Genomic DNA, 15,060 nt, shown 5'->3' on the forward strand with positions numbered 1-15,060 from the left:
TCCAATCAGATGTGTTCAGGTTTTAAATGTGTAGTTCAACATTACTATTTCCTCATCAATGAGCTTTTCTGTAAAATCAGCAGAGTGACTTTGTCATTGTGCTATTGTGGATCATCATAATGTCAGCTTTCAACTGACATCATCCAAATGTCACCACAACATTCAGACCCATATTCATGTCAACACTGAGTCATAAAATTATATTTTAAACACCAGAGGGCTGTTGCACAAAACCTAGAGAGCAGATTAAGCTGTGATTTTCCCGTTATCCTGGCTGAATTTACCTGGGACTCGGTTGCACGAAAGCATGGGCACATAAATTACCATGGAGATTTATTCTGTATGGCTAGCCTGCTGCAGACCAGGCTAACAGCCATGCTTAGTTAATCCTGGTGTTTTAATGGTTCAGTCAGCTGTCACTCCGATTGGAAATAGATGACTTTTATGGTTATTTCATGGTTCTCTGTTTGTATTTTGACTCTTTTTTTATTAGCCTGCATTAAATTACCGCAGATACATTGTCATACAGTAAATTCAATTGTACCTAAAGATTCTAATTATTATAATCATACATGTCAGTTATTATTAGTTAGGCTTACTGTCATGTCGTCTGTATGAGGACTGCGGTTCATGCTGCTGTCAGAGGTTTGATGAATACATATATTACAGCAGTAATTGAGATGATTAGAAACGGCTGATGAAGCAAAGGTGGATTTAATGATGTCATGGAGCGAAATACTTGAAGTCCCATCACGTGTTTATTTCTTCACAACAGCGTGCCCTTGTTTGGATGTTAGATGTTTGCGTATTCAATGAAGAAGCACAAATACTGAGAAGAGCTTTCTGTGCAGACTGTTGGGTCCCAGAGTTCAGCACTGTGCAGCGCAGAGACCTCACCTTCCCACAGATGATTTGTTTTCTCTGCGTTTCTTCACAAGAAGCATGTTCTTATATTCAGTTAAAGATGCTGAAAATCTGAATAAAGGCACTGTTTGCAGCTCTATCAGATTTGATATTGAAATCACTGGCGCACATCTTCAACATCTTCCCTGGCCACGCCCTCTAAGTAATTTATACACAGAGGGAGAGAGAGAGAGAGAGATTTGTGCCTATGGTTATAGTACATATTCTTGCATTGTTGATGAGTCTTTGTAATTAGTCTTTATGGTAAATTTCATGATTAACATTAATTTCCACTGCTCACTTTTAAGGCAAAGTGTACAACTGTTCATTGTGAAAATGACAAAGTAACTCCTTGAATTGTAATTATGACGGTTTAGTGTGTAGTGGTTAGTAAGTGTTTATAGTTGGACTACTTACACATTTTGTTGGCCGATATTGTCTGCCACACTTTTTCTGTTTAATCACAGCAGACGTATTTCCCTTTTAACATATGTTTCATATCCTCATAAGTTTCCATTAGTAGCTGTTGTTCACTTGATGAGAAGTGTGTAGCATGTTTTTTCTATTTCAGCATCAGTAAATCTGTGATCAATTGGATGGTCTATTTAACAAGGCGTGAACACACAAGCTGTGTCCCAATTCAAGGGCTGCATCCTTCGAAGGACCCGGCCTTCAAAAGGCGGCTCCTTCTGAGGGACCTCCGAAGGAAGCATCAACCGTATTAAATTGGACGGTCTAGCCTTCGGAGGATTTCCTGGTTGCGTCACCAGATGTTCCCGCCCTTACCGTTATGTCATGATTTCTGAAGCCCAGGCCCACGAAAGTAAGAGAGAAAGAACAAAAGGAAGTGAAAGAGTAGAAAGAAAGTTTAAAAAAATGATTGAGCCAGAGCAATTTTTGATTTTATTTTTTCTGGAGGAAGAGGAGAAGCAGCTCCGTCGGCTGCCGATTTTTTTTGGGATTGAGCAGCGGCGCGCAAAGGATCTTAGGATATGGGAGGCCGCGAAGGATAGTAGCGATGTATCCTCCAAAAAGAGGGAAAAGAAGGTTGCATTCAAAGGAGCCTTCGAATTGGGACAGCCTTCGCGTGACATTGTGACGTAATTGGCCTTCAAATGCGTCCTTCAAACGATGCAGCCCCTGAATTGAGACATACCTACATTTATCTGAATTACTTAAACCTGGTTTGCTCCAGCCGTATATCCTCATCCTAGCAAATGTGCAACAGATTAAGCCAGGATGAACTGATGAGACCAGGTCAAGCCTCGCTTTTTCAGTTATTCTGAATTTCTAAATTCTGCTTTTGTGCAATAGCCTTCTGCATTGATCTGGGAGTGTGTGTGTGTGTGTGTGTGTGTGTGTGTGTGTGTGTGTGTGTGTGTGTGTGTGTGTGTGTGTGTGTGTGTGTGTGTGTGTGTGTTGAAGGATCAATATCAATGATCAGACATTAATCATAAAAATACATTAAAGAATATAATAAAGAAATATTTCTCAATCAAGTCAACTTGATCAGTTTCTAACAGATATTAGTTGAGAGGATCTTCTGTATACAGATGTGACTCTTTACCAAAAATTATAAACATTAATTTACTTTAACAACTTACAGTGAACATTTTCTACAGTTTCTCTAAGAATCAGTCATCTTTTATAACTACAGACTAAACTGTAAAATACTGAAAATGTAGACAAATGTACTTAATCAATATAAGTTATTTACATAAATTAGCTTCAGTTGTTAAACAATAAGATCAACAATAGTAACAGACAGTCAGTGAACTGACCTCAGACTCTCCAGTATACAGTCTGGACTCTTCAGAAGTTCACACAGCAGCTGTACGTCTGAATCCTGCAGTTTGTTGTAGCTCAGATCCAGATGTCGCAGATGGGAGGGGTTGGACTTCAGAGCTGAGACCAGAGAAGTACAGCTGGTCTCTGACAAACTGCAGTGATACAATCTGAATAAAGAATAAATGATGTAAATTAAAATCCATTTATAATCCAATCAGATGTGTTCAGGTTTTAAATGTGTAGTTCAACATTACAATGTCCTCATCAATGAGCTTTTCTCTAAAATGAGCAGAGTGACTTTGTCATTGTGTTATTGTGGATCATCATAATGTCAGCCTTCTACAGACATCATCCAAATGTCACCACAACGTTCAGACACATTCATGTCAACACTGAGTCATACAAATACTCTAAACACCTGCATTGATCTGTGTGTGTGTGTATGTTGTAAAAGTAAATAAGCAGCAAATGGTTGGTTTATCATTTTAATAGATGATTGTGAAGTAAGATCACTGTTTTTACCTTGTAGTTGTGCTGTCTTGTGGAATTTGCACTTTGTTATTTATTAAGAAGTCTACTGCTACTTCCTCGCCTTGGTCTATCTCGGGATAAGATAGAAGTTCTAAGTTTTGGGTTGTGTGGATGTATGACCGCTGCTTTGACCCTGTAATTGTGTGTGTCCTGAGGGATGCTCTCATTGACTACATTAAAAAATTAAAAAATTAAAATTCAAAATACTTTATTGATCCCCGAGGGGAAATTCAATAATAGTAATTTCTTCTGTAAATTGTTGAAGAATTACACGGATTACAAGGATCTTTTAAATCTCTCCGTCCTGCAACGGAGAGAGAGGAGCCGTTCACTGCTGTTTTTTTTGGTCCATAAAGGTTTACTGTAGCGGATGATCCGGGTATTTCAAGATGGCCTCAAACATCTTCACAGTGCATCTCTCCACCACCTCCTCCAGTGTGTCCAACCTGGCTCCAATCACAGAGCCAGCTCTTTTGACTAGTTTGTCCAGCCGCCTTGCATCTCTGTGCCTGATGCTGCCTCCCCAGCAGACTGCAGCATAGAACAACACACTTGTCACCACAGACTGATAGAACATCTGCAGCAACTTACTACAGACCAGTCCAACTTATTATCCAGGTGTACACCTAGATACTTATAACGTGGCACCACCTCGATGTCCACCCCACAAGTATTTACTGGCTGAAGAGGGGGCTTGAACCTGCGGAAATCTCTGATCATTTCCTTAGTCTTTGAGGTGTTCAGTAGGAGATAGTTCTTGTGACTCCAGTAACTTAAGGCTTTTATCAGATCCCTATATTCAGATTCCTGTCCATTCCTGATACATGCCACAATAGCAGTGTCGTCCAAGTATTTCTGGATGTGGCAGGACTCAGAGTTGTATTTGAAGTCCGCTGTATACAGTGTGAAAGGGGTTCTGATGGTCACTAGGTTCCTGACTTGTGTCCAGGTAAGGTAAAGACTTGGGGTCTTGGAAAGGGCAGGATGTGGTGAAGTGCCAGAAAATAATTTATGGCTTAAGGCCCCAATTTCCTGTCCTGGGGATGTGTGACCCTTGTGTGACATCATGTGTATGTAAATGTATGTCTTATGGTTATTTGTCATTGGCTGCAGTCATATAGACTGGTATGTTTGACCAATCACAGATAATTTCTTTATTCCTTCAGAAACTCTAATAGATTAGGTTTGTTCCTTGTTCAGTGAGATGAGCTGATGTCACTCTGTGTGTATGCTGTCTCCTTATTAGACAATTATTATCATTTAATCTTCAACACAGCAGTGCTTTGTGTATTTTTTCATTTTGTGTGTGGGTGGGTGTGTGTTCAGAAGGATCAATATCAATGATCAGACATCATTCATTAATACAGATTAAAGATTATAATAAGGAAATATTTCTTTCTTTAAGTCATCTTTTATAACTACAGACTAAACTGTTCAGTGAAATACTAATAATGTAGAAAAATAACCTCATGGATGTAAATTATGTATGTACATAAATTAGTTTCAGCTGTTAAACATTAAGATCAACAATAGTAAAAGACAGTCAGTTAACTGACCTAAGAGTCTCCAGTTTACAGTCTGGACTCTTCAGAAGATCAGACAGCAGCTCCACGTCTGAATCCTGCAGCTTGTTGTTACTCAGATCCAGATCTCTCAGATGGGAGGGGTTGGACTTCAGAGCTGAGGCCAGAGAAGCACAGCCCGTCTCTGACAAACTGCAGTCCTCCAATCTGAATAAAGAATAAATGATGTAGATTAAAATCCATTTATAATTCAATCAGATGTGTTCAGGTTTTAAATGTGTAGTTCAACATTACTATGTCCTCATCAATGAGCTTTTTTCTAAAATGAGCAGAGTGACTTTGTCATTGTGTTATTGTGGATCATCATAATGTCAGCCTTCTACCGACATAATCTAAATGTCACCACAACGTTCAGACACATATGCATGTCAACACTGAGTCATACAAATACTTTAAACACCAGCATTGATATGTGTGTGTGTGTGTGTGTGTGTATGTGTGTGTGTTGTGTGTTCTGAAGGATCAACATCAATGAGAAGACATATGAAAAAAACATATTAAAAAACATTAAACATTAAAAGATATAATAAAGAAATATTTCTCCTTCATCAAGTAATCTTGATAGAGAGATATTAGTTGAGATGTTCTCCTGTATACAGAAGTTTATTTAAGAATCAGTCATCTTTTATAACCAAGTTGTGAACTACAGGGGAGCCAGGGGCTAAAATACTGACACTACGCTATTTTTGCTGAGAATTTCTATTTTTCAGGATTCTTGTTATCATGGATCATGTGTAAAATTAGTCTGTGAGCCCCTTCTGAAAGACAGAGACACTGTTTATAACTACAGACTAAACTGTACAGTAAAAAAATACTAAATATAGAAAAAAGGAAACTAACTTCATGGATGTAATTATTTATGTACATAAATTAGGATCAGTTGTTAAACATTAAGATCAACAATAGTAACAGACAGTCAGTGAACTTACTGCAGAGTCTCCAGACTACAGTCTGGACTCTCCTTAAGATCAGACAGCAGCTTCACGTCTGAATCCTGCAGGTTGTTGTTACTCAGATCCAGCTCTCTCAGATGGGAGGGGTTTGACTTCAGAGCTGAGGCCAGAGAATCACAGCTGATCTTTTTCAAACTGCAGTGATACAATCTGAATAAAGAATAAATAATGTAGATTAAAATCATGTGTTCAGGTTTTAATCTGAATCTATTAAATCAGCTCTTCTTCCTGTATTTGATAGTTTAGTAGGTGTGTGTAATTAAAACATGTTATTGGGGGCAGTAATCATTCCTCTTCCTAACACCGCTACACTGTAGGAAATGACTTCATAAGTTCAGCTGAAGCTAATATGAGGCTTTGACAGTCTGGTAGACTCACACTTGATTTATCTGACTCAACGTTTCAAAATATTTAGTAAAAAATGCGCTCTTTTAGTTTGGATCCCTCCACTGCAGCTCAGCAAGGAAACACTGAAGAAACACAACCATACTTGATGCCTCATATTAGTTTAAACTCTGGAAGTCATTTTTACACAGAACAAGACTGTGTATTTTAAATTGCTGAAAAAATGTAATTCTACAGATTTGAACTAAAAGCAAATCCTGAAAATCTATTAACCAAACATCTGAAACTTCAGTGAAGGATTTTAATTGAATATATAGAAACAAATCTAGCAAAGTTACAGTCAGTAAACTGACCTCAGAGTCTCCAGTTTACAGTTTGGACTCTCCAGTCCAGCACACAGAACCTTCATGTCTGAATTATCCAGGTTGTTGTAACTCAGGTCCAGATCTGTCAGATGAGGGTTGGTCTTCAGAGCTGAGGCCACAATTCCACAATGAGTCTTTCTGAGATGACAGTGAGAAAGTCTGTAATGACACATATATTACAAGATATGTTATCATGAAAGAGGACACTTTATATTTACTATATTGCATTTGATGATGAAACAGCTTGACGTTAATGAATCCTTTAAGGAAAAGCAGCTGAGAGATAAACAGGAAACAAGAAGAGAGAGACAGAGAATAACATGCAGCCAAGCTCCACTGCTGGAACTGAACCACTGACATTGTAGTTATAAGATATGTGTCTTAACCAGTAAGCTACCAGAACACTCCCAGTTCAGCTAATTGTATCTCAGTGTGTTTAAATGAAACAATCATTCTCATCACTCTCTCTCAGACCTGCAGACTTTTAATCTTTGTTTTGCTTTAATCTTGCAGATGAAGGAGAGAACATGGAGTTACATTGAGGCTTCCATAATGTGCACAGTGTGTCTGTGTGATCTGATCCCATGTCTGTCTCCACAAAGTTAACATGAGGACATCTTCACTAGAAAACCACTTTTACTGTCCACTATGTTTAATGTGACTGCAGGATATTTAGACTCAGTTCAGCTCAGTGAACAGTTCCAGTTGATAAAGATCATCTCTCTTTGCTACCTGCTGCTGTCAGGTTCACATCCATAAGCAGCTACATTTACTGACTGATGACAAACACACCAGAAATGGTTGTTGAATGTGTTGTTACTGTTTGTTGTCACTGTCCGTTATTGTCTAACTGGTTATTCTCTATTTTTTTAGGTGTCAGCTGGAAGGTGGTTGCAGCAGCCAGGGAAGTTTTGCACTAGAGATGTATTTAACATGCAAATGAAGTATTGGCATTAAATGAATACGCTAATGGACGAAACAATTTTGTGAATGTGTTTTTTGGTTCTTTGGTGTTCTACAGAGTTGCTAGTTAGAACCTCAGGAAATACTTCTACAAAGCTCTGGACCACCCACTACTCGTCTCATTGACATCTTCAAATTCAAAGAAGGAGTTGTTGGTCAGTCACTTGATCGCCTCCTCCAGATAATCAATACACACCTAACTGTCATTATTACCACCTTATATTAGTGTGATTGCTTGCTTCAGCTAGGCCTACAGCTGTTACTACAACATTGTATAATAACTACTACTTCTACTCCTGAACTTAAAGTTCAGTGTTGTAACTTAATATATATATATTATTTCCAATAGTTAAGCTTTCTGTTTATTGTCTTTTGTCTTTTCCATTAGACCTAAGACATCACCACAACACATACTGCTGTCCTACAGTGACTGACCCTGTATCTTGGAGATTTTTCCAGTGAGTTTTTTCTTAGCTGCACAGTAAGCACAGCAATTCATAATCACATCATTACATCATGTCCATTGGACATGTGAATTTTATTTCAACATAAGACCTCAGCTTCTGTTCTCAGTTTTACACTTCCATGTATGCATGCAAAGTTTTAGCCAAATCTCAGCTTCCCAGATTAACTTGTATATATGTGCCCTATTAACAATATTATTAAATATTTTATGCATGTATTTCCCTGAATGCATTATATCTTATTTTATTTTTTTACATATAAATATATATATGTGTATTTATATATATGTATTTATTATTTATATATAGATATATTATTATATAGATATTTTATGTTATTATTTATATCTTATTTACATCTTTTTGTTTTTTTATATGTTTTGATAAAGATAAACTGTGATAAAAAATTGCTAAACGACCCTTGGTGATCTCTGTCTGGACAATCTAAATTAACTCAAAGTGTCTTAACCAGATTCAGGGTTTTTATTGTATGAAGAGTATCAAGTAAAAAGTGTAAACATGTGAAGCTAACTTTACTGTTATGTACAAATTGTCTTAGCTCATGTGACTTATTCTAATTGAGTTCTGTCAACTTTATTGAAGTTGACTATACTAAGATATAGTTCAAGTAATGCCCACTTGTATTAAGTTAGTGTGACTCATCAAAAAGATCAGACAGATAAATTGGAGTTAGCCCATGTAATGATTTGTAAACAAAATTTTAAATTTTAAAATCAATCCTAAAATGTACAGGGAGGCCTACTGGGGGAATTGTGCTCTCGCTTGCCTGTTCCTATTAAAAATACGAGCTGCTGCATTTTGGACCAACTGTAATAATTGAAAGACAGGCAGGACTTGACCTTTGATAAAAGCCTCAGTTGGAAAAAGGTAAACTTCACAACTGAATTTATGTGATTGTCCAATTTAAAATCACTGTCCATAATCACACCCAGATTTTTAACAGTGGATTTTATGTATGGATTTACAGAGCTCAGGTCCATATGGGGGCCAACACAGGCACTACAGGGTCCGAATAACAGAATCTCTGTTTCATTTTCATTAAAACTTAAAAAGTTTAAGGCCATCCAAGCTTTAATGTCCTTAATACCATCCAACAGTGGCTGTAGGTTGCCATTTTGTTTCAAGAGCAAACAAATGTGTGTGTCATTTGCATAAAAGTGGAATGCAATGCCATGTTTTCTAAGAACCCAGGGGGAGCATATAAAGAGAAAATAGGATAGGCCCAAGAATGGACCCATGAGGCACTCCACAAGGTAAAGGCGCTGAGGACACACAATCACCAAGGCTGACAGAATAACTTCTGTCAGACAAGTAAGACCTGAACCACTCCAGAGCGGTTCCTTTAATACCTACATAATACTCTAGCCAAGACGTAAGGATACTGTGATCCACTGTATCGAGAGCAGCTGATATGTCTAATAGCATAAGAACGGCAGAATCCCCAGAGTCAGTGGCTAATAAAAGATCATTAAAAACTTTTAAAAGTGCAGATTCAGTGCTGTGAAAGGCTTTAAAACCAGACTGGAACATCTCAACAATACCATGTACATTTAAGAAGGACTGCAATTGAATGAGTACAAATTTTTCCAGAATTTTTGAAAGAAAGGGAAGTTTTGAAATCGGTATAGGATTTGAAAGGACTGAAGTGTCCAGATTATGTTTTTTGATTAGTGGTTGCACAACTACATGCTTAAAAGTAGCTGGTACAACACCTGAAGCCGGACTGCTGTTTAAAATAGTTTGGATGTTAGGTCCAATAAGCCCCGTTTCCACTGAGGAAGTTCCTGGTAAAATTTAGGAGGCAGGACCTTTACAGGAACGTCCTCTCACTCGGTCCTCTCAGCTGTTGTGTCTCCATAGCAGAGTAGGACCCGGATAGGACCCACTGGATTCTGACAGTGATGTCACCGAGTCGACGCACCGAAATCATAACAAAGAAAACGACAACAAGGAAGTATACATTGAGGGACCTGAGGTGGTTGCCCCGTTTCTGGCTTGTGTGTTTGTGTACATGGCAGTGGACGCTTTCTACTACTGTTCTTCTTCTGCTGGGTTTTAAAAATTGCTTATATGAGTGCTTTCTGTTGACGCCACATTCTGCTTTGAGTATACCCAATCATCGTAAAAGTTTCGGGGCAGGTTCCTGCTATGGAGGCAAGCACCAACTTCCCCGTAAAATGACCCCGAAGTTCCTGCAGTGGAAACAGGGCTATTGTCTCACAGATCTCTTTAAAAAAGCGAGAGGAAACAACATCTGTGGGACAAGTAGAGGATTTTATATGACCAATCATTTCCTTTAACTGGGAAAGGGACATCGGCTCAAACTACTTTAAAACAGGAGAGCAAGTGACAGAAAAAGAACTAAACTACTAATCTACACTGATCTATAATGTTAATCACATCTGGATTTACCGAGCCTTTCTGCAGTTCCTCACAGCTGGGATCAGTCTCCGTCGTCCCTCTTTTGCTGTGTTGTACTTCTCCAGGTCCAACTCATCCAGAACCTCCTCTGACATCTGCAGCACGTAGGCCAGAGCTGAGCAGTGGATCTCAGAGATTTCCTTCTCTGATCTGTTCTCTGACTTCAGGAACTCTTGGATCTCCTGATGTACTGAGTAGTCGTTCATCTCCATCAGACAGTGGAAGATGTTGATGCTTCTGTCAGGAGAGATATCCCCAGTGTTCATCTCCTTAAGGTTGTTGATGGCTCTCTGGATGGTTTCTGGACTGTTGTCTGTCTGACCCAGCAGGTTTCCTAAGACACTCTGGTTGGACTCTAGAGAGAGGCCATGAAGGAAGCGGACAAACAGGTCCAGGTGGCCATTTTTACTTTGGAGAGATTTCGCCATGGCTCCCATCAGGAAGTCATCCAGCGGTGAGTCACTGTAGTCTTCTCCCAGGAAGTCCTTTACTACCTCTGTATTCCTGCTGGTGTAACAGTGGTACATGTAGACTGCAGCCAGAAACTCCTGAACGCTCAGATGGACAAAGCTGTAGACTGCTTTCTTCTGGAGTTTCTCTCTTTTGAGGATCTCTGTACAAAATCCTGATAACACTGCAGCCTCTGTGACATCAAGACCACACTGCTCCAGGTCTTTTTGGTAGAACAGGATGTTTCCTTTCTCCAGCTGTTCAAACGCCAGCTTCCCCAGCTTCAGAAGAAGTTTCCTGTCAGCCTCTGTCAGCTCCTGTTGACTCGTCTCATGTCCCTCATCATACTTGTTCTTCTTCCTCTTTATCTGAACCAGCAGGAAGTATGAGTACATGTCAGTCAGGCTCTTGGGCAGCTCTCCTCTCTGGTCTGTAGTCAACATGTGGTCCAGAACTGTAGCAGTGATCCAGCAGAAGACTGGGATGTAACACATGATGTGGAGGCTCCTGGATGTCTTGATGTGTGAGATGATTCTGCTGGACTGCTCTTCATCACTGAATCTCCTCCTGAAGTACTCCTCCTTCTGGGCATCAGTGAAGCCTTGTACTTCTGTTACCCTGCTAACACATGAAGGAGGGATCTGATTGGCTGCTGCAGGTCGGGAAGTTATCCAGATGAGAGCCAAGGGAAGCAGATTCCCCTTGATGAGGTTAGTCAACAGCACGCTGACTGATGTCTTCTGTGTGACATCAGTCACAACTTCTCTGGTGTTGAAATCCAGTGAAAGTCTGCTTTCATCCAGGCCGTCAAAGATGAACAGAACTTTACAGACAGCGAGCTTCTCTGCTGTGAGCTTCTGTAATGTTGGATAGAAAACATGGATCAGCATGAGCAGACTGTACTGCTCATCTTTGATCAAGTTCAGCGCCCTGAACGAGAACAGAATCAGCAGACTGATATCTTGGTTGTTGGAGCGCTGTGCCCAGTCCAGAGTGAACTTCAGCACTGAGAAGGTTTTTCCAACGCCAGCGACGCCGTTCATCAGAACCACTCTGATGTGTTTCTGTTGGTCCGGTAAGACTTTAAAGATGTCCTGACACTTGATTGAAGCGTCATGGAGGGTCTCCATCTTGGAAGCTGTTTCCAGCTGCCACACCTCATGTTGGGTATTAACCTCTTCACTGAGTCCCTGTATGATGTGGACTTCAGTGTAGATGCGTTTGAGGCGAATTTCATTTCCTGCTTCATCAGTTCCTTGAGTCACACATTCACATGTGCTGCTCAGACTGATCTGATGTTCATCTAAAAGCTCCAGCAGACCACTCTCTACTGAAAGAGAAGAAAAAAGGTAGAATGTAGAGTGTTAATGTTCAGTAGGATAGAGGAGGTAGATTCCTGTCCTTTTTTAAGAGATTATGACATCAGCAGACAGATCTTCAGTCTTACTTTGTACAGTGCTGGTCTGACTGTCTGTCTGCAGCCCAGATCTGGTTCTGGATCTTTTTCCACACTGGGGACAGGAGGAGTCTCCTGATGAAGCAGACTGGTCCCAGTATGAGGTGATGCACTGTCTGCAGAACCAGTGTCCACAGCTGGTAGAGACTGGATCCTTCAGGACGCCCTGACACAAAGAACAGCAGGACAGCTGCTCCTCCACAGAAACAGCCCTCCTCTTCCTCTCTCTGTGGACATGAACACATTCTTTATGACACATGACATTAGTGGAGGCCAACCGACAGCTCACAAGCTGCATGCAGCTCTTTCCCCACATAAATAGTCCAGACTGTCAGTATTTAGACTGTTCTTGTTCTTCAGGCTCTGAGATTCAGCAAATTCAATTTGAAATAAAATACTATATACATAAATGAGAAGAGCTCAAAAGTAATTAAACAGACACAACAATACACCAGCAAAGGCAGAGAAGAAGAAGAAACTGCAAGCTAGGCTGTTTCTATACATTTACATGACCTCCTCCCATATTTAGTGTCTTTGAACAGGAACACGTCAAGACACAGTCTGTATTACATGAGACCAAACATTGTACCTGCTGCTGCAGTCCTTTAGTAAAAAAGGACAGACACAGTTTGACTTGTTAGTAAATCCTTAGTAAATATCAACCTGGGTTACCTGCTGCTACTTTACATTTATTGACTGGAAAATCAAACAGCAATACCAGCCCTGTCTCTGTCTCTGGTTCACATGAACATGAAGATCTGTTGTAGATTACAGCTGAATGGAAGCTACTTCATTATTTCTTTCCTTCATATCTAAACTACAACCTTCATGAAAGCATCTTACTGAATCATCTTCAGGTCAGTTTACAGTAGAAACAGTCTCTTACTTTGTGTCTGAGGGTCCAGGTTCATTACTGAAGACTAGAGGATGCTCAATGGACCGGTCACTCTTCATAGACACACAGCTGGATATTACAGACTCTGCTCTCTGTCTGTGGTTCTGATGTCTGGAAACAACAGATATGATACATACATCATTACTTCTTGTAAAGAGCAGATATAAACACATGTAACATTTCATATTAGCACTATTTAGTTCATTTTTATTTGTATACAGCTGATGTGATCTGAACAGATGTGAGAGTAAAGAGATTTGAACTTCTTCATGTATAATCTGAATTAATCTCCTGTAAACTCACAGTGTGTTTGCAGAGTCTGATGCATGCATGTAGTCTGACTGTATCATTTACACACATTTCTATGAGCTGCTCGGCTTTGATAAACACATCAGCTGACACTTTATACTTAGATGACTGAAACTGCTGCAGAAGATCTTCAGCCTCTCACTAATAAATGATGGAGATGGTTGTAGTAGAGTGTGTGTTGTCAGTCAGTGATGTTTGTAGTTTACAGTAGAAACAGTCTCTTACTTTGTGTCTGAGGGTCCAGGTTCATTACTGAAGAGTGGAGGACGCTCAATGGACCGGTCACTCTTCATAGACACACAGCTGGAGACTCCGTCATCCTCTTCCTCCTCTTCCTTCATCTTCTGGAGTCGGAAAGGTAAACCAGTAACACTGCAGACACACACACCTTCATAATAAATAAACCCAGTCCTGCGTCTCAACTTAGTAGCTTCTTATTAGTTTACACGACTTTAAATGAAGCTTAGCGAAAGTTCAGACAGGAACACCATCTTTTTGCATGCTCATGTCTATAGTTTATTTCTTATCCTTCTCACTGCTCGTACTGTTCTCTCTCAAAGCTCATAATTTCCTTGCCATCATTTCTGGGGCATTAATTAAGATATCAGCTGTTCACATCACCTGGTCACATCTTACCAATAGAATGGTGACAGAATTTCTTTTTCAGCCTATCATATTGCAGCTGTCTTTTTTAAATGTTCTCCTTCTCTGTTCAGGTGCTTTCTTGACGCTGTTTTGTGCGACCCACCACCTCCCCATCAACACCCAGTCTACACATTCATCAATGCATCGCTTCATCAACCTCATCAACCCGATCAGTTTCAGCAGGAGTCAGACTGAAGTTGATTTTTCATGTCATCCCAACCAGTCGAGCCAGCTGGCCGCCCACAAAGAGCCCGGTTCTGCCTGAGGTGCCTGTCATCATCCTCGTCATCAGCCACCACCACCACCAGTGTTTAGACTCCATTGGGGGGGATCTATCTCACTGCTGCTCAGGACTGATGTCCTTCGATTAAAAAAATTCTCCCTGCAGAGTCCAAGCGCCAATGACTTTGACTATACCCAATCATTAATATCATCCGTATAATATATTCTTTTTACGTAATTCTCTGGTCTTTCCTGATTGAATCACAACCATGTGTGTTTTCTAGTCATCACAAAGAGAAACTTTGACTCTGGTTTAAATCCATCAAACAGACTTCAGATAAACATGTGTGTGCTTCTTAACTGTGACTTCTCTCTATTTAGAGGCAGCAGTGAGTCACGTTACATCACTGTGAGGACGCACAAACCAGGAAAAGAACAACAGGAAACTACTTTTGAAGACGTCAAACTGTGTGATTTCATATTTTTCTGACAGTTTAATCAACTAAACAATTAAACTTAAAAATAATCATCAGATTGATCAATAATGACAGTAATCATTATTTACAGTCCTGATATTAACACTCACCTGCCTCAGACTTGTTTTCCTCGTTCTGCTCTGCTGACTGTGAAAGTCTGTACTGACGTTCACCTTTACTCCCTACCTGTCTGCTTGCTACTCATCTCCCTTACCTGTCACCTATGTATTTACAGAGCTCTCAATTCTCTCACTGAGAGGTGGTAAAGCC

The 15,060-nt window shown here is 39.9% G+C and overlaps 1 protein-coding gene across 6 annotated transcripts in view; it reads right to left on the reverse strand.

The window, feature by feature from the left end:
- Positions 1–15,060, reverse strand: part of LOC133999045 (NACHT, LRR and PYD domains-containing protein 12-like) — a 72,971-nt gene extending 57,911 nt beyond the window's left edge. For all 6 annotated transcript variants that reach the window (XM_062438158.1, XM_062438163.1, XM_062438162.1 and 3 more), the window contains exons 1-3: positions 14,901–15,060; positions 13,673–13,819; positions 13,130–13,249 (exon numbers count right to left, since the gene is read on the reverse strand). In XM_062438158.1, coding sequence (XP_062294142.1) covers positions 13,130–13,249; positions 13,673–13,788 — 236 coding nt within the window. In that variant the 5' untranslated portion in view covers positions 13,789–13,819; positions 14,901–15,060. The remainder of the gene's footprint in view (positions 1–13,129; positions 13,250–13,672; positions 13,820–14,900) is intronic.

Source organism: Scomber scombrus, chromosome 18 (assembly GCF_963691925.1).
Source record: "Scomber scombrus chromosome 18, fScoSco1.1, whole genome shotgun sequence".
Taxonomy (NCBI): domain Eukaryota; kingdom Metazoa; phylum Chordata; class Actinopteri; order Scombriformes; family Scombridae; genus Scomber; species Scomber scombrus.